A 21284-nucleotide genomic window follows, 5' to 3' on the forward strand; every position below is an offset into this window, starting at 1 on the left:
GAGACAGCACTTGCTGTCCAACAGGATCTCCTGGTAGGCCGGTGGTGTCCCCACATGCTGGTTAATGATGGTTCTCAACTCAGCTGCACCAGATCTCCTCAGGTTGTAATTTTATCATCCTGGGCCCCTGTGGAAATTCTTTCGTTATTAAATAACTGCCCTGCTACCCATGGTAGACCAGAAAGTACAGATTAGGAAAATTTCATGAAGATAATAGCAACTTTTAGGTTAATGGAATAATAGTTATGTATCTCTAATTAAGCTGCATAATGTTACCACTGAATTTCTGGAGAGAGCGAAAGTACTAAGAAATAAAGACTTTATGCAAGATGGAACTATTTTTCCACTTGGTTTCCAGGGTGAGAGTGACTTATAAATAAATTTGCAGATTTTAAGCATGTAATTTCAAAATCTTTTATTAGCATAAAAATGAGAACATTGTGAATAAATTGGCACCAAATATGTCATTTAATTGCATATTACAGTATTGGGGTCAAACTATCCCTCTTTGCTGTTTTTCCCCCTTCTGCCCACTTTCCTGGGTGTTGGGGGTGCTCGCTGACAACAGTCACAAATCCAGCGACCTAGGAGAAAAATTGTTAGTTAATACAGGATGAGACTTAACTTTTTAGGACTGAGTTTTAAAACCATTTAGCTCTCCTCCCTTCGCTAAGGCTACTGATAATCCTCACTGGATTTCTGGTGGCACTGGCACGAACTTCCCTTAAGGTCATCAGTGTCATACATGCCCTGTGAAATGCACAAGGGGAGGGATGGGGTCATGGAGGAGTTAAATAATGATAGGCCCCTTGAAGAAATTATAATCCTTTCTGAAATCAAATACTACCATACTTTAAAAGTTCAATCATACAAATCCTTATATAAAACCTATTAACTGACTTTGGCTTATTTTTATGCATCTCAGCATCTCCTCAAGTCCTGGTGTACTATGCTCACATAGCACTTTAAAATGTATCAAGTATTTGATAGCATTATGATAAAACTATACAACATATTTGACCTGAATTAGTATAGAACTCTAAATAATTTAAGTTGCTTACATCTCAATTCCCAGGAAACCTAGGCATATATTTTATAAAGTATCAGACAGTGTTAACTATGCAAATCAGTTCTAAAATTACACAATTATGTGTATAATGTTTTAGTCCAATTACTGTGATTTATTCTTTGATTCTGTGTTCATTCTGAAGTTATCTGGAATTGTTATGTTTCCTCAATTTACAAAAATCTGGTTTAGTATGTATAAAGGCATATAAGTCATTTTGTTAAATTTCTAAATGACATATAAAAATAAAACCAAGGCTTTGAAACAAATCGATGCTACTGCCTTAGCTATGTCAGTACAACAACACTAGCTCATCTGCATACACTGAGCTCTACTTCAAAACTCACAGGCAGTCTGCTGCCTCCCTTGTCCTTAGGCAGCTTGTCTAGAGATGAAAAACAGGCGCACACGACCATAGCTTTGGTCACTTCTAGTGAATGGAAGGGTCTCCAGGCCCTTCATGTCATCATGGTATTTATGCAGCCTCCGAAAAAAACCAAGTGCTGGAAGAGTCCCTTCACTCAAAGATAATGTTCCTTCTTTTTCAATCTTTACCTGATGGGATAGCACCAAGGCCCACACAAAAAGTATGATAACCTCTGTCACACACATCACAGAACATCATTTCTTCTTCGTGGTGGGGTTGTCCACATATAATGCAAGTCTTACACTCCATACACTGCCATGGGTAGGTCTTAATCATAGAAACAAGCTCCATGGTCATATCCAGGCAAGAAGGATGGCCTAAACCAAAACCAGTATTAGTTTTATTTCACACGAGAATTTTTACTTAATATGGCATAGTAAAACGCTAGTTTGCTTGAACTTCTCAAGAATGGCTACAACGTTTTAACTGCCGAAGAGAAATGGAAACAATGTAGAAGAAAAGACAGGGACGTTTTATGAATCTGATGACTCTGGGTCAAGCCTAGCTGACTACTGAGAATGCTAGTTTTCAAAGCAACAATCAGCTTAAAGTGTGAAGCCGTGTCAGTACTTACCACTGTTGTCACACTGGGAGCAGTGCACAAGCGGCTCAGCCTTCCCTCTCCTGCTGGACTCCTTACCCTTCAGACAAATCCCACACAGAGCATTTGGAATGACCTTTGGCTGGAAGGGTAGAAGAGGGCTATAAATTCATGCCAGAAGAACCTACTATGGGTTCAAAAGGAATTACTACTGTATTGCCTTGTTTTACTTCCAGTAACTTGTTAATGAGGACCTCACTTGCTAACAAGGACCCTGAAAGAGATAACCTGACACCAGTCTGCCTTCAACAGACAACGGCCTACCAACTAAAGCCTTAGGCTTCATGTTTAAATTTTGTCCACGGCATGATCTCATGAGGATTAGATACATCATTCCACACTCCCTACATACCAGTAAGATCTGTACAATGACCTGGAGGGAAGACTAATACAGTGTCAACCTGCAGTGTTAACTGAAAGAAAACTGCAAGTACCAAGAGACTACTACAGGGGACTTAGGCTTAATCCCAAACAGATGACTCCATTGTAAGCAGTTTATATGCTGATTCTGTTTAAAAGCTGATGTTCTCCAAAGTCGTGAGACTACTTCTATAAAATCTAAGTTACAAAATCAATTTTTTAACATTGTTAACTGAAAGAGGTTTCAAGCATACACTGTCGTGTGCAGAAAGGTTTGTGGGAAGCTGAGTTGTGTAACTTGTTCCCTCTGCATATCCCATACATTAACAGAGGAGCTGACACTTCAGAGAAAAAGTATCCACTATAACTAATAAAACGTAAGAAAGAAGTAGTTCTCAGATGTGCAAAAGATAAAATGATCACTTAAAAAATATGCAGACACCCCCTATATTTCAAGTACCATTCATTTTTCAGATGAAAAACAATCCAATGAAGGCATTTGGGCTTTAAAAAAAACACTTGGCGAAACATGGGAAAGAACAAAGAAGGTTCCTAAGCCTAAAATTCGGAGGGCAGGGGAGGGGGGGCAACAACATCACAGCCTTGACCATGATAGCGCGATGCTCACTTATGACCTGAACACGGAGCAGTGGCGGGAGAGAGCACAAGCAGGGGCCAAGCAGGAAATGCAACGGGGCGAGGGCACGTTCACTCACTCACTTATATAAAAACCGGGAGAAAAAGTATGAAATGAAATGGGGCCGAGGGCATGTTCACTCACTCACTCACTTATATAAAAACCGGGAGAAAAAGTATGAAATGAAACGGGGCTGAGGGCATGTTCACTCACTCACTCACTTATATAAAAACTGGGAGAAAAAGTATTTTAAGTAGAAACATTGTGTCTGTTTTATTATAACCCAAACAACATCTTATATTTCCATTCCCTAAGTTACTGAACCAAGGAGGATCCTAAGCAGAATTCCAATTTTGCATACTGTTACTCCAGCTTTGAAATGTCTCGCTGCCACCTTCAAAACCTGTACAGCCTAAACAATATGTTCTTAATTCTTTAGGTTTCTTTTTTCATTTTAATTATCTTTCTTTACAAAAGATGACAGAGGCATTCAAAAATAATTTTTGGCTTATTTATTTAAAAAAAAGTCAACCTTATACATAAATATAATAAAAACAATAACTCTATAAACAATCACAAACGTCTCTACAAAATAATAAATATCATGGAAGTTAAAACATACATATAAAACGTTACTGTTAACTACTCTGTATCTCCTGTGTATCTTTATACCCTGCTCCCCAACAAAAGGATAGTGTCACATGCTCAAACCTCCTAAGTCTTGCAGTGTAGTTACCTCTGCTGTAACTGCTACATTCTACCCATAAGGTTCTCACTGTGTTTTCTTACACCTAAATAAAAAATAGCTAGGAAGTGCACTTCTATGATCCAAATTCTGGTGCAGTTATGATCAAATCTGTAACTGCTATAATATACAGCAGAAAGCTACCTCTCAATCCACCAAAATAAGAAATATCTTTTGGTTACGGTACCTGCACTAAATGTATAAGATATTTAATACTTACAGTTCAAGTTAGATACTGGCATACTAAGTACTTTAATATTTTTTCAGTAAAGTCAAGGAAGTAACCACACAATATTAAAGTCTAAATCGAGAACTCCTCATAGGAGATCCTTTACACAAGTCAAAAGGAGTAAAACACAAAGCTAGTCATTCATATTCTAGAGCAGTTCAAGTTCTACAATCATTAAAATATACATTGGACACCTACAATAAAAGGACACCAAGAAAATTCTAGGTTTAGTTCTAAGCTTAAAATCATAATGTTCTGTTAAACCTCTTAAAGTTTTTCTTACCCAATAGTCTTCATCTTGATGAAAAGGGGGAGAGAGGGGTGGAGACGAGGGAGGCAGACAGAGACAGAGACAGAGCTCCGCAGCACGTTTATCAGGGGCCACAGCCCAGTATGAAAACATACTCTGTTCACTCAAGCGCCCACCCAGAGCGCTCTCAGAAGCCATACTGCTCACATCCAGGACTGTACACGTCTAGTGTCTCAAGGTTTGCGGAGGTGATGCAACAGGAAGGGGCCAGCATGTGGAACTCCCTGAAGGTTAATGAACGGAACCTCACGTATGTCTGACAGAGACAGTCCTACTCCGTAACAGCAACAACATCAAAGTTTCACTATTGACAAGAAAATTAAAAATATTCTGCCTAAGAGTTCTCAGGATCTCATATAAAAGGCTCGTGATACACAATTTTCCTCCTTGAACACAATCAAAGATAGACTTTCATGACAGCACTAATACAGTATAGATTTTAATTATATACTAATAACACAGGCCTGAATCCTAACAATTATGCTTTAATTTCAGGTTAATGTAACCTAAACAATACTGTCCTACAAATTAAAGGCAAGCACTAGTGAATACTATTAAGCAAGACATCAGATACATTATAATTTTTCTTAACTTCTGCATTTTAAAACACATTTATATGTATGACCTTCAGCTTGAAGTACCCTAATAATTAGGCACGTCTTGGCTTATTAATACTTTTCGTAGAGAGGTTAACTTTTAATAAACATGTTCACATTAATGTATGAAGTCTAGATACTGGCTGTTCCAAACTGTGAAATACCTGAAACATTTTTAGTTACTAAAAGCGTTCACAGAAGATTATAAAATGCTCATTCCGCATATCCAACTTCTTTGAGTACTATCAATTTAGGTTCATCTATGTGATTTCTTCTGTCTTAAATCAATGATAGTCCTGAACAGTTCTTCATTTTCAACCTCTATTAGAATGTCTATTTTAATATTCTTCCCTGTTTAGCCCATGACTAAGCCAGGCCCACTGTCTGCAAGGCCCCCCTGGCGCTGACAGTGCGCTCTGGGCCGCAGCTCCCACTCCCAGCTCCTCACAGGCCAGAAGCACACTGCGCAGCACACACAGCAGCTAACTTTCCAGAATTTAATCTTTGGAGTTCATCTGCTTTCAGTTATCAAGCATTAATTTAAATCTTTCATAGATAAGCTCTATATGTAAAAACAAGAACAAAATCACATGGTTGCAGCCTACTGCACCGTCCTTGCTAAATGGAGCTGGGCTGAAAAAATATGCACTTGAAAGCTGATGATTTACTACAGAATACACTAACTTGTTAAGCTGCTTTCTTACTGTAGGAAAAGGAGGCCACGGACTCTAAGGAGGGCTCTGCTTAGGCTGAGGGGACACTGGTCAACACCCTGGAACCTGTGCCTCCGGACAACACTCCACAACCCTAGCCTGACATACACAAGTGTTCAGCAACTCTGCTCAGCACAACTTTTTGATCATCTTACTCTAAAATGCTCCTTCAAAACACCTTCATAATCCCATAAAAAGCAGAGTGATACATACCAGACTAAAAACTGTGTATTTTACTATTACCATTCAAAACATAAACTTGCAGCTAATTCTACTCCTTTTACAATCATCTTAAATCCCCACATATGAATGAGGCTCCTCACCTCTCACCCAACCCTCTGAAGGAGAAGGGGCAGACAGCAGAAAGAAACACTGGAAATAATACTATTGCTGATGGCATGCTACCTGACCGAGAAGAACCCCATAAGAAAGTCAGAAGTGATAGCTAAGCCAAATCACCTTGCCAGGTAATGTGCAAATCCTCATCCCAGAATTGCACAGGGTACTCACCAAGGTGAGGCTACAAAATTACATTTTACTACTTTCCATTGCAGAGTTAGCTGAATTTGGCAAATGGATCAAATAATTCTCAGACTGAATCCAGACCGTTGTTAATGAAAGGCACCACAGAAATACAACTTTTCTAGGCGGACTTCCTCCCTACTGCACTGCTCAGCGTTGCTAAATACCAGGAAGCTTTCCGTGTCAGACAACGACGATTTTTACACTGAGGAAACAAAGCATTAAGCTCTGCCTATTAGATCACTTTTCAAAGACTCATACTTGCCTGGTTAGTACGTAAAAAAAAGATTCTCTTATCAGTTTTACATATACAGAAAACAGACGCTAACCCATAGCCAAAGTGACAGGAAAGCCACCAGGAAACTAAAGCAAGAAGGAGGAGGCTGACGGAGGGCACACACCACAGGAGAACAGCTAGTGAAGTGCAGCAGCAGGAGCTCCACAACTTTGAAATTCAAAGTTAAAATATTTCAGGGAGAGAGGCTGGTCAGGAAGGAAGCTGAGTCAGGGGCTTTTTTCTTCTACCTTGTGCCCAGGAACTGCCTTGGACAGTACAGAGCGCTTGGGAGCATCTTTTCGTGGAGCGGCAGCCCTGTCCCTGGGCCTCTGTCTTCCTGGCAAAGGCTCCTCCTGGCCTTCGGGAAGGCCTTCCCCCTCGGACACGTTGCCAGAGGAGCTGTCCTGCAAGTCAAAGGCACAAACACAGTCCCTCGGAATTCATGCAGATTTGAGTCTGAATTCTGAAAACTACAGAAAACATCCAGAAAAAGTTTTAAAGTTCCATCGATTTCAAAATAAAAAGATAATTCCGATCTAAGAAAACATTTCCAGCAGAGAATAAAATAAGTTAAGAATCACTTCTCCATCTTATAAACACATTATAGCTAATTCCATTTATATCAGCTAGTACCTTAACTGACTTTGTTTTCTGACTGAATTTGACAAGAACACAACTATTATTTCAGTTATTAGTACACCGCACAGCTTCAACACCATTTTACCATGTCACAAGGGAGCATACTTTTTTCATACAAAAATATTCTTTCAAAAAACTGCTTGAAGTAAGTGTGGGCATTTTTACTAAGTAATAAAGATCATTAAAGAAGTTCAAGCCCAGAATCGTGTCTTCATAATATTAAACTACGCAAAGCCAATTATCGTCAAGTATTTACAACCGTATCAGACATATTAGGTTGGTACAAAAGCAACTGAATCACTGAAATTTGCCTTTGATGTTGGAACACATTCTTAAATGTGGTTATGTTACACATCATTTTAATGTTCACCACTTTATGTTTTTTGCTAATGACACTACTTACTGTTTGTTTTATATTTATTCTAGGCTATAAAATAAATACAAGTATTTTAGACTATGGGTTTCCCTGGTGGCTCAAACAGTAAATCATCATCTCCTGCAATGCAGGAGACCTGGGTTTGATCCCTGGGTTAGGAAGATCCCCTGGAGAAGGGCATGGAAATCCACTCTAGTTCTCGTGCCTGGAGTATCCCATGGAGGGAGGAGCCTGCACAGCTATAGTTCATGGGGTTGCAAAGAGTTGGACACAACTGATCAACTAACACTTAAGACTATGGAAATAATTTTAGACAAAAACCAAACTCAAGTGATTTTCTTATTTGAGTTCAAAATGGGTCGTAAAGCAGAGGAGAAAACTCATAACATCAACAACGGTTTGGCCCAGGAACTGCTAACAAACATACAGTGCAGCAGTGGCTCAAGAAGTTCTGCAAAGGAGACGAGAGCTCTGAAGATGAGGAGTGTGGCGGCCAGCCACAGGAAGCGACAACAACCAACCGAGAGACATCATTGAAGCCGATCCTCTCACATAGTTTTAACTACACAAGAAGTTGCCAAAGAACACAACGTCGACCATTCTATCATCACCTGGCATTTGAAGCAAATTCAGTTCAGTTCAGTTGCTCAGTCTTGTCCGACTCTTTGTGACTGCAGTACGCCAGGCCTCCCTGTCCATCACCAACTCCTGGAACTTACTCAAACTCAAGTCCATTGAGTCAGTGATGCCATCCAACCATCTCATCCTCTGTCGTCCCCTTCTCCTCCTGCCTTCAATCTTTCCCAGCTTCAGGGTCTTTTCCAATGAGTCAGTTCTTCACATCAGGTGGCCAAAGTATTGGAGTTTCAGCTTCAGCATCAGTCCTTCCAATGAATATTCAGGATTTCCTTTAGGATGGACTGGTTTCATCTCCTTGCTGTCCAAGGGACTCTCAAAAGTCTTCTCCAACACCACAGTTCAAAAGCATCAATTCTTTGGCGCTCAGGCTTTTTTTATGGTCCAACTTTCACACCCATAAAGATGAACCAAGTTGGAAAGGTGAAAAACCTTGATAAGTGGGTGCCTCACGAGCTGACCCAAAATAAAAAAAGCACCGTTTTAACGTGGTCTTCTCTTATTCTATGCATCAACAATGAACCATTTCTCGATCGGATTGTGATGTGCCACAAAAAGTGGATTTTGTACAACAAACAGTGACAACCAGCTAAGTGGCTTGACCAAGAAGCTCCAAAGCACTTCCCAAAGCCAAAGTTGTATCAAAAAGGTCACGGTCACTGTTTGGTGGTCTGCTGCTAGTCTAATCCACTACAGCTTTCTGAACCCCAGCGAAACCATTACATCTGAGAAGCACACTCAGCAAATAGATGAGACGCAGTCAAACTGCAGCACCTGCAGCCGGCACAGTCAGCAGAAAGGCCTGGCTCTCCTCCTCGGCACGCCCGGCCACTCGCCACACAGCCGACACTTCAAAGCCTGGCTCTCCTCCACGATACGTCCGGCTACTCGCCACACAACCGACACTTCGCAAGCGGGCCTCATCTGTCATATTCACCTGACCTCTCACCAGCCAACTACCACTTCTTCAAGCATCTTGACAACTTTTTGCAGGGAAAACCCTTCCACAAGCAGCAGGAGGCAGAAAAGGCTTTCCAAGAGTTCATCGAATCCTGGAGCATGGATTTTTACACTAGAGAAATAAACTTATTTCCTGTTGATAAGAATGTGCTGCTTGTAATGGTTCCTAATTTGATTAATAAAGATGTGCCTGAGTCTACTCATAATGACTTAAAATTCATGGTCCAAAATTGCAATTACGTTTGCACCAACCTTAGGAGTTCAATAATAATCTAGTTCCTCATTTTTTTATTTAAAATTTCTAATTAGAATAAAAATGTCACACTCCTCTAAATTATGAAGATCAAAAAAGATTAGGTTACCCTAAACCACCGGACAGACATTGAGACGACTCCTAGGAGCACGAGGCACCTCATTTTCTCTAGTGATGTGTTTCGTATAGGTGCCCAGATTCACACACACACTCCCACCTACACATGCACCCTCATCCTTTAAACGAAAACTGAACAATGCTGTGTGTGTGTTTTAATATTTGTAAGTATTATGCGCATTCTATCACAGTGTTCTTTGAAGTGCGTTTCTACCACGTAAACATATCGCCCATTGTGGACATCAGATTTACTTCTAATTTTCGCTATATTGAATATTGTTAACACTCCAATGGGCATCTTTTTCCTAAATAAATTTTGCTACCCTCTCATCAGGTTCTTTGGATAAATTCTATTAGTGTATTTGCCAAGTCAAATTCCGTGGAAGTTAAAAAACTTGCTATGTACTATGAAAATGCTTTCCCAGTAAAGTTTTTCCCAGAAAAAAACTGGATTAACTGACACTCTCACTAGCAGCAAAGGAGAATGTCAACCTCATCGCCCCCTCATCACAGCACAGTATCTGAAAAGCATCTTTCTTTATGCAACATGTAGCATTAAGTGCGTCTTAGATGCTGTTAGTGACAATGAAATGTGGTACCCATGGAACGCCAGCACAACCCCAGGCTCCGGCTGCCTACAATGGCAAGCGTAAAATGGCCACTGCTGATGATGCCGTCACTGCTGGTGATGCTGTGCTGATAAAACCCACCCTATACCACTGTCTTCTTTGTTCTCTTCAGCTCCACAGAGCACACCAGCATCCCCACAGTCCTGCAACAGCATTCTGCTATTAAAAACATCATGCAGGACAACCTAACGCACAACATGTTGGTAACCGTAACATTTCCCTAGAAGAGGCCAAAGACTATGGATTACACTCCAGGGAAGCAATCAGCAAAATTCAAAGGGAGAGGAGACACCTCCTACTGAAGGTAAATGCTCTCACCGAAGTGCCTTTGCTTTTCCGTTTCTCATCACCTCGACCGTCTTCGGCATCATCTGAGTCACCATCGCTCTCAAGAGCGGGGAGCTCAGGGTCGAGGGGGGGCTCGTAAAGCGCTGTGTTTAATGGCAAATAACGCAGCTCATCCGGCGAGTACCTAGGGTTCAGAGAGAAGGTTTTCAGTTTTCCTCTATTATTAAATACAAATGTACTAATTCTGAACTACGATAATAGCCTTAATATTAACCCCAAATTCTTTTGAAAATGATTAGAGGCAATAAATAATTTTTTCACTTTGGTGCTCAAATAGGGACATGTAACCAATAAAAAGCCTAAACGTTTTTTCCCCTAACAGTGTAAAATATACATTTGATTCTTATTATCAAAAGATAAATGTCTCTCTGCTTTACCCTCAACACCCCCTTCAAAGAAATGTCAGTAGTGATGGATGAAACTGTGGCCACACAGAACTGGGCACAAAATCCAGCTGCCTGACCCCCTCGCCTCCACCGTCCTGAGTCGTCACTGCCTGAGCCTCTCGCCTTCACACGTAAAGCAGGTACGACAGCAAGTCCATCGCACAGAGCAGACGTGAGCATCAAATAAACTGGCACAGGGCAGTCGCAGCAGGAGGGCACAGACACTGTTTCAGAAACACAGTTTCCAGGACCACAGTATTTAAAACCAACTTGTGAAGCAGGTGTTCTAACCGTGATCACCTCCTCCCTCTAAAACTAGGGACCAGCGACCCCCAACCCCAGGCAGCCGGCACGTGGCCTGCTGATCACGTCCACGGTGCCGCCCCAGGACGCACCACAGCTCCGTCCTGTGTCCTCAGCCAGGAGTGGACACGGATGAGCATCCTCCTCAACCAGGACATCACTCCAGAAAGCAACGAGCAGGGCCACACAGGCCCATCACCCAATAATCTGCTTCGTCCAAAATGAGAAACGTTAAATCTGCTGACATGCTGCTGCAGAGCAGCAGCCAATTCTGACTCCATATTGAACTGTTTCTTTGACTAGTTTTTCGTTCCTTTCGTTATTATAATCAAACAGAATGGCCTGTCTCAGAGGACCCTACCCCTCTACATGACAAAAAGTGCCTTTATTCAGAACGCGGGGTCCACCCACAGACGGCAGGAGGGAAGAAATTAACACATCCCCTGCCTGAGACTTGACATTCTAGGAGATGTTTGCAAGATTAATTAATGGTCTTTTTTACTTTGCTTCCTCACCTCCCTCCATCTCTGATGTATAAAAGAACCTGGCATGCAGACCCTAGAAGACGTAGCCTGCCATCCACTCGGTCAGCCAGCTCCCCAAATAAAGTCTCTTCCCTGCCTCAACCCCTTGTCTCTCAGATTCACCGGCCGGCCGTGTGGTGAGCTGAGTAAGCTTGGACTCTATATAACACCATGATTTAAGTCTGACTTTCAAAAGTATGATACTGTGGTCTATTTTAAATACTACTATCTAAAGAATATTCTCTCTCCTAAAAACGTAAGAGGACTCAGGAGGCAAAGGCTGAGACTGACAAAAGTAGCTGGTTCCATCCAGGTCGGGAAGAAGAGACCCGCGTCACCCTCACGGCCAGAGCGGAAACAGCAGCCAGGCCCGGGCAGCACGAGCTCCGGGCCGCCGCCCTCCTCCCCGCGGGGCACGCCCGCCTCTCCAACTCCCCCTGCTTCTGTGACCACAGACTCCAGGGCTTCCGGGGGGCGCTTGAGGGGAGAGTCCGGGCATCTCCAGCCAGCGCTGCCGGCCCGGACCACGCCCTCAGGACGGAGGCCGGCCCCGGACCACGCCCTCAGGACGGACTACGCTCTCAGGACGCCCTCGGGACAGCGGTCTGCAACTCCCCCTGGTTTGCATCCACGGAAGCGCGGACAGGTGAGCAGGGAGGCAGCATCCCAGGCTTTAGCAGCAGACGCTCAAGTTCAGTGAGAGCATTCTTCACCACAGAACGGAAGAAGACAGAAAACACTGACGCAAATCTTGTACCTTTTACAGTGATGCTTACAGAGCCAAACACTTCTAGGAGACAAACACAAGGCTTTGAAGTCTTTCACCAACACCAGTACTAACAACAACAACAAAAACCCCACCATGTACCTTTTGTAATATTCCTGGAACTGTCCGGGGATGAGGGCCACCGGGTAAGAACTGACCTTGGTTCGCTCTGTTGGTAGCACTTTGTACTTCCCTTGAGGCACCTGGATAACCTGAATTAACACAAAGAGAAATACAAACCTGGTTCCATGCACAGAATTAAAGACTTTAGGAAAACAGTGCCCTCCTGCCCTTAAAAAGGTGAGAGACATTAGGAGCTGCGGCCCAGGGAACAGCGGCGTTTCTAGAGCTACAGGCGCACGTGCTGACTGTTCACCGTGGCCACTAAGGAAAGGCAGTGTCTCTGCTCACCACGTACGGGCTACTTAAGAAACCTTTGGAGCTCAGCTGCCTCGTCTGTGAAACGGAAACAGTACCAGTTTCACCTCCCGTAGTGAGGGTGAGAAGTGCATGAGCTACTGTGGAAACCTCTTCCGTCCACCCCAGCACGCAGGAAGCTATTCAGCTACCAGACCCCTTCAGCAGCATGTCCACCACAAAGCAAGGAACACATCACACACACAGATGAGAAGCAAACACCAGGCACACTGAGACGACAGCCTCGCTTCAGGGAGAAGAGGACACACTGCTGGTACAGAACACTGCGACAGAGGCACTGAACAGCCCACGGCCACAAGCGACTGAAGTTCAGGGGCTAGTAAACATTAGCGATCCTACGTGTGTCTGTAAGTCAAAATAAGCTCTCCTCTCTTCCATTCGCTCCCGGTTTAAGTTGCTGTTAAATTCAGCTGCTTTTTTCGCAGCTTTCTTAATGTACTCAGGCACTTTGCTTGCTTCAACTTTCTGAGTATTCTGTTGTTGCATTTGCTGAAATAAAAATATTACAGTTGGAAGTCACATCTAACTTTATAAAATGTGATTTCCCAAACCAAAATCCTGGTTACCTCGATACTTACAGAATACTCTTTATAGTGATCTGTAATTCGTTGGCGTTCTTTTTCCTGTAGAATAACAGAATATTCAGCATGTTTGGCTGGATATTCTTTTATCATTAAATCAATTACTTCATCACTGCGCAATGCTGTTAAACCTATTTCAGACAAAAAAAAGTAAAGAAGCTCTTTTAAGGCTAACTGAACATACTGATTTTCAAGACTGACTTTCCTTCAAGCTACTCAACATAAAAGCAGCTTTCCAATATTCAAAGCAAAATACGTTAATACACTCAAAAATAAGAAAAAATAATACTCACAATATAAAATCAAACAGTTATAAAGAAAGAGATTATCAAAGTTGCAATGGCAAAGAAATCAATTTTTTAACTTTTTTAAGACTCCATGTACTATATACAAACATATATCCTTTTACTAGAAACAACGGCTAAATAATAACACACACTAACCACTGGCAATTAACACAGGGTATCAGGTAAGAAAAACACAGACTTTATCAATATACTTCCATTCTTAGCCTTCAAATTTGATTTACTAGAAATATTATAGAACCAATTCAAATTTCACCAAAAGCATCAGCACACACGTGGGTCATACGAACAATTTTTTAAACTCATAGTATGAGATTATACCAATTGTTGAGATGAACTCCTGTGGTTTTATATTAAAAAGCTGTACTAATATATTTATGAAAGAAAAAGTACAAATAAAGCACAGAGACAATTACACATAACTAAAAACTGAGTTTTTTAAGTATTTAACTAATACTTTTAAAAAGTACTTTACAAATTTTGGACATAAAACATACACACACTTTGATGACTATATGAAAGTTATTAGGAAATGATAGTCTCTTTTGTATTTTAACAAGAATCAAAACTGAAGTTAACAATTTAGCATCTAAATAATTCAGTCTATTTATTATTAGTTTTGGTTAAGTGTTTAGGGGAAGAAGACAATACTCGTCCGGCGCTGCTTCGCAAGCGCTCACTACCTAGAGTGCACTGCGTCTCCGTGATGACGTTTAGCTCTCTCAGGTACAATTTCTCCTTATGAGACAAATCTCGTCGCTCTAAATCTCCAAAAAAAAAGAACAAAAGACTGTTACAAAAAGTCTTTTGCATTTGTAACATTATGCATTTATAAAACTTTTAAAAGCTTAAAAAACTTAGAAAAAAAAAATTTTAAGTTAAAATCTTCATGGATTTTAAAAGTACCTCCTGTTCATATTCCAAATATTATTAAAAGAACACACAAAACAATCTTACAAATCAAAAAAATGAAAGTTAAAATAAAACTGAGAACAGAATAATCCAAAGCAAGAAGGTAAGACAAATAACTATACTAAAATAGTTGATGAAATATCGCCTTTCTCAAGTTCAGGTACAGCTTAAGTAGCTACTCCATTCCTAAGGACAAGGAGCAACAGTCAAGAATCAAAACCCCTCATTCATTAATGTGGTTACAAACTGATTTTTCCTTGCAATTTTTTTCCAGGAAATTCACCTTCCTCGTTTTGCTTGTAAATATGTTTATCAGGCATAAGAATGAATTGATAGTAAAGAGGGAAGTTGAACGAGAGCTGTAAATAAAATCAGCCAGCAGCAGAATATAAAATATGATATAATCTATACTCAAATACTCAGAACTTGACAACCCATCAAAAACAATTACTATTAGTTAAAAGTTAGATTTAATTTGTTATATAAACTGAGACTTAATACCTGGATATTTCCGTTTAAAGGAGGTCACACCCAAATATTCACTGACTTGTTCTTGAAGCATATAGTACTCTCCTGTTTCATCAGGTGGCCACTTGTACTCTATCAGATTTTCTGCGGGATAGTAGCTAAAGCTAAAGCACAGAAATATATATTATGCTTTAAATGTGGCATTTGTAAAATTTAAATCATTTTATTTTAAAGGATATTCTTTTTTAAAGATTTTTGAGATTTAAGGATTTGGAAAAACTGTTTTAATTATCTAAATTCTCAGTCTTCTATGATTCTGTATTACAAAGACATTCCCATGATTCCATGTGCATCCAAGAAACTACAGAAGAGGAAGAGAGAAAAGAAAGACCGTCTGGAATACCAAAGCAGAAGAGCACACTGGAAGCAACACTTTCTATGTGTCACAAAGAACAGAGATCACAACTTCAGGAACACAGGCGACATTTTTAGCTTTTGCAAATCAGGGTAGTGATACCAGTTCTGAATTCTTTCTTGTGGGCCTAGCCCTCAGAGCCACGATTTCATGCACCCAAAGTATAAAGTAATCAACTCCTGTTTTCCATCTCCTCTTCAATGAGTCACAAACACTGACAAAGCAAAACTCTAAAATCCTATTTCTCAATAAACTAAACTATAAACCACAGACTCCACATACCCAGGAGCAAATCATGGACCGAGTTTGATGGTGCCAGTGCACTGCAGATCAGTCCCAATCCTGAAGAGCAAAGACTACAGATGTCTGGACCTGTACTATTCAACCTCTAGATTTCATCAGTGGACAATATAGGTAGAATAGAATATGATTTTATGCATCTATCCAATTAAGGCTTCCCTGGTGGCTCAGACCGTAAAGAATCTGCCTCCAGTGTGAGAGACCCGGGTTTGACCCCTGGGTCAGGAAGATCCCCTGGAGAAGGGAATGGCTGCCTACTCCAGTATTCTTGCCTGGAGAATCCAAGAATCCAATGGACAGAGGAGCCTGGTGGACTAGTGAGCAACCAACACACACACACACACACACACAAACACAAACATCAATAAAAGACAAAAAGAGTTTTCTCACAAGTGGTCCTGGGAAATTGGACATCCAAATGGACATGTATGAAACAGAACCCTTGTACCTGATGTTGCCTAGAAAAATGAATTGAAAAGTGGACTGGTGACCTAAACATAAGAACTAAAACGAGGAGACTCTTAGAAGAAAACATGGGGGTAAATCTTCATGAGCTCAGATTTACTAATGGATTCTACATATGTCAGCAAAAGAAAGAGTACATAATTTGGACTTGAGCAAAACTTAAAATGTTGTGTATTAACAGAATGAAAAATCAACAGAATGGGAGAAAATATTTGCAAATCATATGTCTGATAAGAAATTAGTATCTAAAATATATAAAGAATTCCTACAACTCAACAACAAATACAATTTAAACATGGGCAGAAAACCTGAATAGACATTTCTCCAAGAATAAACTAATGGACAGGTAGTACATGAAAAGATGTTCAATCTGACTAGTCATTATGGAAATTCAAATCAAAATCACAGTAGAGTCCACTTCACACCTTTCAGAATGGCTATCATTAAAAATAAAATGGGAAATAAAACACGCTGGTGAGGATGTGAAGAAATTAGAAACTCTGTACGCTGCTGGTGGGAACATAAAACGGTGCATCCACTCTGGAGAACAGTTTGGCAGTTCCTCAGAAAGTTAAACACAGAGCTATCATATGACCCACCTACTTCACTCCTAGGTCCACACCCAAAGAAGCTGAAAACGGGGCCTCTGATCAGATATATTTATCCCCAATGTTCAAGGCAGCACTATCCACACCCCCCAAAATATGGAAGTAAGTGTCCATCAACAGATGAAAAGACAACACAGAGTATAATTCTAACAATGGAGTACAATTTAGCCTTAAAGAAGGAAATTCTAACACAAGCTACAACCTGGATGAACTTTGAAGAAATTATGCTAACCAAAATAAACCAGACACAAAAAGACAAACATTGTATGATTCCACCTACGTGAGGTACCTAGAATAGGCGAACTCATAACAACAGAAAGTAGAACGGTGGTTGCCCACGGCTGCTAAGGGGGGAAATGGGAATCTTATTATGTAAACGTTTTGGAAATGGATGGTGGTGACGGTCACACAACACTGTGAATGTAATTTATGCCACTGAATTATACATTTAAAGGTAGTTAAAATGGTGAATTTTGTGTGTATTTTACCACAATAAAATTTATTTCTTTGAATTGCATTAAGTAGCAAAAAGCGACTTTGGTGTTTTACAATCCTTAGTAATTGCCTTTGCCAGGGCTGGGGGATGGGGAGGAGAGAGCTAACACAGAGAAAAGACACACAACACAGAAAACATTAAAAACAATAAAACGGCAGTACCCAAGATCCTGGCTGGAAGTGTCGCAGCTCCTGGAGCTGTCTCCAGAGCCCATCCGCCTCCTTTTGGACGGCTGAGTCCCATCATTTGAATTATCTTCATTATCATCCTATACATTCAAAAGATGAAAAAAATAACTGGACAAAGAACAGTAAATAAGGGAAGATTATGTAATCCTCCCAAACTTGCTAAAAGGCTCAACTTGAAGGCTTCCTAAAGATTATACAAATGATAACCAGGGACAAGAATTTGGCCTTGGCAAGACCTGGAAAAAACCAAAAACTAATCTTCAATACAAATCAAAATAGAAAATTTTCAATAAACTTGTAGGTGTAAATCTACTTTTCCTTTCTTACCAAGAGGTTAAAATGCCTTCTGCTTTGAAAAAACACATCAAACTGCTGCAATACTCTGAAATTAAAATAAACATTCCTACTCTAGCTAGGATAAAAATGTATGAATCAGTTACTGTTTAACTCAACTTAGAGCTGGTTTATTCTAATTGGCTATTTCAGATACTTATATCCCTGTGAAAAGGACACAAAGGAACAAAAACAGAGGACCAATTGTTATTTTTTTCTTATATTGCAAAAATTCAGCAAAAATATACCAGAATAAGATTCATTGACCAATACAACACACACTACCTCCCCAAAAGAGGTTTAAAACTTTTTAAAGTGACATTTTCCATTATGTGACTTTATCAAGGTTGTAAGTTAGACCATTTCATTAAGGAAATGAATGATGAATCATATATCAGGAAATTAATTTAATCACGTTGTTGTTGTCCCTAAGGCAAACATAGGGGTAAATCTATGTTTATCGGACTCTTTTGTGACCCCATAGACTATAGTCCCCCAGGTTCCTCCGTCCATGGGATTTCCCGAGCAAGAATACTGGAATGGGTTGCCATTTCCTGACCCAAGATCAAACCCGTGTCTCCTGCATTGGCAGGTGGGTTCTTTACCACTGAGCCACTGGCGAAGCCCAACCACATACTAGCCAAGGCTTAAACAAAAAAGATTAAAAACAAACAAAAAAATCAAGGTAATCTAGCCTCCTAAGACAATACAATTTTGTTAAATATCATGAATCTAAGAATACAGAGGTAGTGAGTATGTCGGTCAGGCACATCAAAGCTGGACTGCCTGGAATCTTACTGGGCGCCAACTGCCCCTCACCAGCTGGTGGTTACCCTCAGTAGTGAGCCTCTCCTTACCTGTAAAACTGTGACAACAGTACTGCCTGTATTACTTGGCCAATGTAGGGATCAGAGTTAATACATGAAATAATTAGAGCAAGGTCTTGCAAACTGTTAAGTGCCCAGGAGAACTTAGCTAATACGATTGCATTGATGATCAAGTCTCAAAAGGCTCCCTGTTAGGAATTTACTCAGATCCTTTACCAAATAGCAAAAACCGTGGAATATTCTCCTTTTCAATTCTTAGCAAATAAGTATTCAGTTGAAGAGTTCTGTATACTCCTATTAAGATAAGCAACCGGGTAGGAGATGGAGAACAGCCTAAATCTACTAAATATTCTCCAAAAACTTACATTTAACAATGTCTCTCAATTGAAACATTTCAGTCAAGAAGCATTCAAGTATCATTTCTCTTCTATTTTACTTGCTTCTGAGCATTTTAAGGATTTTTATGTCCATTTGTTTAAATACCTTTCCCTTAGCTAAAAAAAATTGTATACACTTAAAAAGTGTTAAAAAGTTAAAAATGGAAAGTCCTCAAAAAAGCTGAAAGCACAATTTCACATGTAGTGTTTGAATTTGCTATTAGGAATTCTAGGCAAATGTGTTATTCCATATAGTGAATATTAGAGAGGGATAACAGCAACATATTTCCTAACAATATGATGGAATACGATTAAAAGAATTTGCCTGCAACCTGGCTACTGACAGAGAAGTCCGGGTTTTAAGGCTTCCCACCTCTGAAGTCAGCAATGTGTATTTCAGAGTCCTGGGTGGCTCTCACCTTGGGATTAAACACATTTCTGAAGGTCAGTGGACAGGAATGTGAGCAACCTCGGGGAGACGGTGAAGGACAGGGAAGCCTGGCGCGCAGCAGTCACTGGGGTCGCAGAGTCCGACACGACTCAGCGGCTGAAGCACCGCCACAGCGGCAGGTCACAGATTCGGGCTGGCCTCCCTGGCTGGCTGGGCTCCGGCGGCACCGGCCACCCTCAGGCCCGGCCCGGGCTCCGGAAGCCCGGCCTAGAGGAGCCCCGGCGCCCGGCGCGCCCTGCGCGCCCCCCGGGAGGAGGGGCCGCGGCCGGGGCCGGCGCGGGAGGGGCCGCAGGCTCGCCGGCGCCCCGGCCCCACGGCCACCGACACCGCACCCCGGAGGGGCCCCATTACCGTCCAGCTTCAACCTTCCGGTTACCACTCAAATGCGGACGTTTAAAAAGTCGTTCCCTCACACACTACTCAACCAACTGAACACAACGTGGTTCACTAAACGCTCATCCTGACTCTTCACTCATCTTTGACTTTCAAACACGAAGTCCGCCTCACTTCCCTAAAACAGCACAAACGACGAAACAAAGTCGGCCTGAAGAGAGCAGGGCGGCTTTTTGTTGAGTTCGCTCTTCAAGTTCAGTTCATGAACTGGCTAACTTGTTTCCCACTGGAACACGTTGCTACTCTTTAGGAAGAGCCCAAACACTTCAGAAGGGCACTGCTCAGACGAAGGCGCTCCTCAAAGCGCGCAGGGGCCCAGACCAACGTGAGGAGAGCGCCCTCCGCGTCGGAGCAAACTTTTATTTCTTCGGAGAGCGGGCTCCCCGGGGGGACGCGCTCAGGGGCGCCTTCGGGCGCAAACCGCCAAGAACACTCGGGACCGAGGCCGAGCGGACCCCGAGCAGCGCCAGCACGGCGCGGGTCCCGCCGCCCCTCGGGCCTCCTCACGGCCGCCCCCAGGCCCCGGCCCAGACCCGGCCCGCTCCTCACCTTCGGGGACTGCGCTCCGGGGGTGGCCGGGTCGCTGTCGCACGGCCGCGGAGACAGCGCCGTCCCGGGGCCGCCCGCCGCCGCCATCAGCCCGAGCGCCCCGCGCCGCCGCCTCCGCCGCCGTCGCCGCCTCGTCCCGGCCGCCGCCGCCGCCGCCGCCACCGCCGCCGCCGCGCGGGCCGCCCGCCGCCCGGGCCCCGCCCCTCCGCCCGCCCGCCGCCCGGGGCCGGCCCCTGCCTCCGCGCGCCCCGCGGCCCGCCAGCGCCGCCGCCACCGCCATGGCCGCCGCCAGTGCGCCGCCCGCCGCCGCCGCCGCCGGGGACGCCGCCCGCCGCTCGCCGCCCGCCGGGCCCGCCGCCGTGCGCGCCCGCGGGGCCCTCCGCGCCCTCGGCCGCCGCCGCCCGCTGCGCTCGCCGCCGCCGCCGCCCCCGGCCGCCGCCCTCGGCCGCACGCAGCCCCGGCCCGCCGCCACCCCGCCTCCCGGCCGCCGCCGCAGCCCGGCGCTCCGCGGCCCCACCTCCCGCCGCTCCCCTCAGCCCCCCAGCCCCGCCCCGGCCCGCCGCCCAGGGCGCGCTCGCCGCCGCCGCCGCCCCCTCCCCGCCGCCCCCGGCCCGGCCCCTCACACGTCAGCCCTCTCCTCCCACCGCGCCCCGCCCGGGCTCCCCGCCTCTCCCCTCCGCCGGCAGCCTGAGGGGCGCCTCCCCGCCCCTTCCTTCCTCCCAGGTGTCCGCGCCCGCGTCCCCGCGCTCGCTCCTGGG

General features: G+C 43.2%; 1 protein-coding gene across 2 annotated transcripts; it reads right to left on the reverse strand.

The window, feature by feature from the left end:
- Nucleotides 1-400: 400 nt before the first annotated feature.
- PHF10 (PHD finger protein 10) lies at nt 401-20725 on the reverse strand. 2 transcript variants are annotated; one of them, XM_070377075.1, is made up of 12 exons: nt 20527-20725; nt 17570-17676; nt 15158-15288; nt 14428-14505; nt 13437-13570; nt 13198-13347; nt 12523-12632; nt 10412-10565; nt 6732-6887; nt 2068-2176; nt 1622-1810; nt 401-584 (listed from the first exon to the last, which is right to left on the reverse strand). In XM_070377075.1, exons 1-12 carry the CDS (start codon nt 20611-20613, stop codon nt 499-501), a joined length of 1491 nt encoding a protein of 496 aa, XP_070233176.1. In that variant the 5' UTR covers nt 20614-20725; the 3' UTR covers nt 401-498. The 2 variants fall into 2 exon arrangements, with proteins under 2 accessions (XP_070233176.1, XP_070233175.1); XM_070377074.1 differs by having other exon boundaries at nt 14428-14511; nt 20527-20723.
- Between the last annotated feature and the right edge of the window lie 559 nt (nt 20726-21284).

Source organism: Bos mutus, chromosome 9 (genome assembly GCF_027580195.1).
Source record: "Bos mutus isolate GX-2022 chromosome 9, NWIPB_WYAK_1.1, whole genome shotgun sequence".
NCBI lineage: Eukaryota > Metazoa > Chordata > Mammalia > Artiodactyla > Bovidae > Bos > Bos mutus.

What these genes read in the sequence shown, in the direction of transcription:
- PHF10 (XM_070377074.1), bottom strand. Translation starts at nt 20,613, where the DNA reads ATGGCGGCGGCGGGCGGCCCCGGGACGGCGCTGTCTCCGCGGCCGTGC. An exon ending in CTTTAAACGGAAATATCCAG is followed by an intron (nt 14,512 to 15,157) that starts GTATTAAGTCTC and finishes TTTTTTTTGGAG; the next exon opens with ATTTAGAGCGACGAGATTTG. An exon ending in AGGCAGTTCCTGGGCACAAG is followed by an intron (nt 2,177 to 6,731) that starts GTAGAAGAAAAA and finishes CTACCCTTCCAG; the next exon opens with CCAAAGGTCATTCCAAATGC.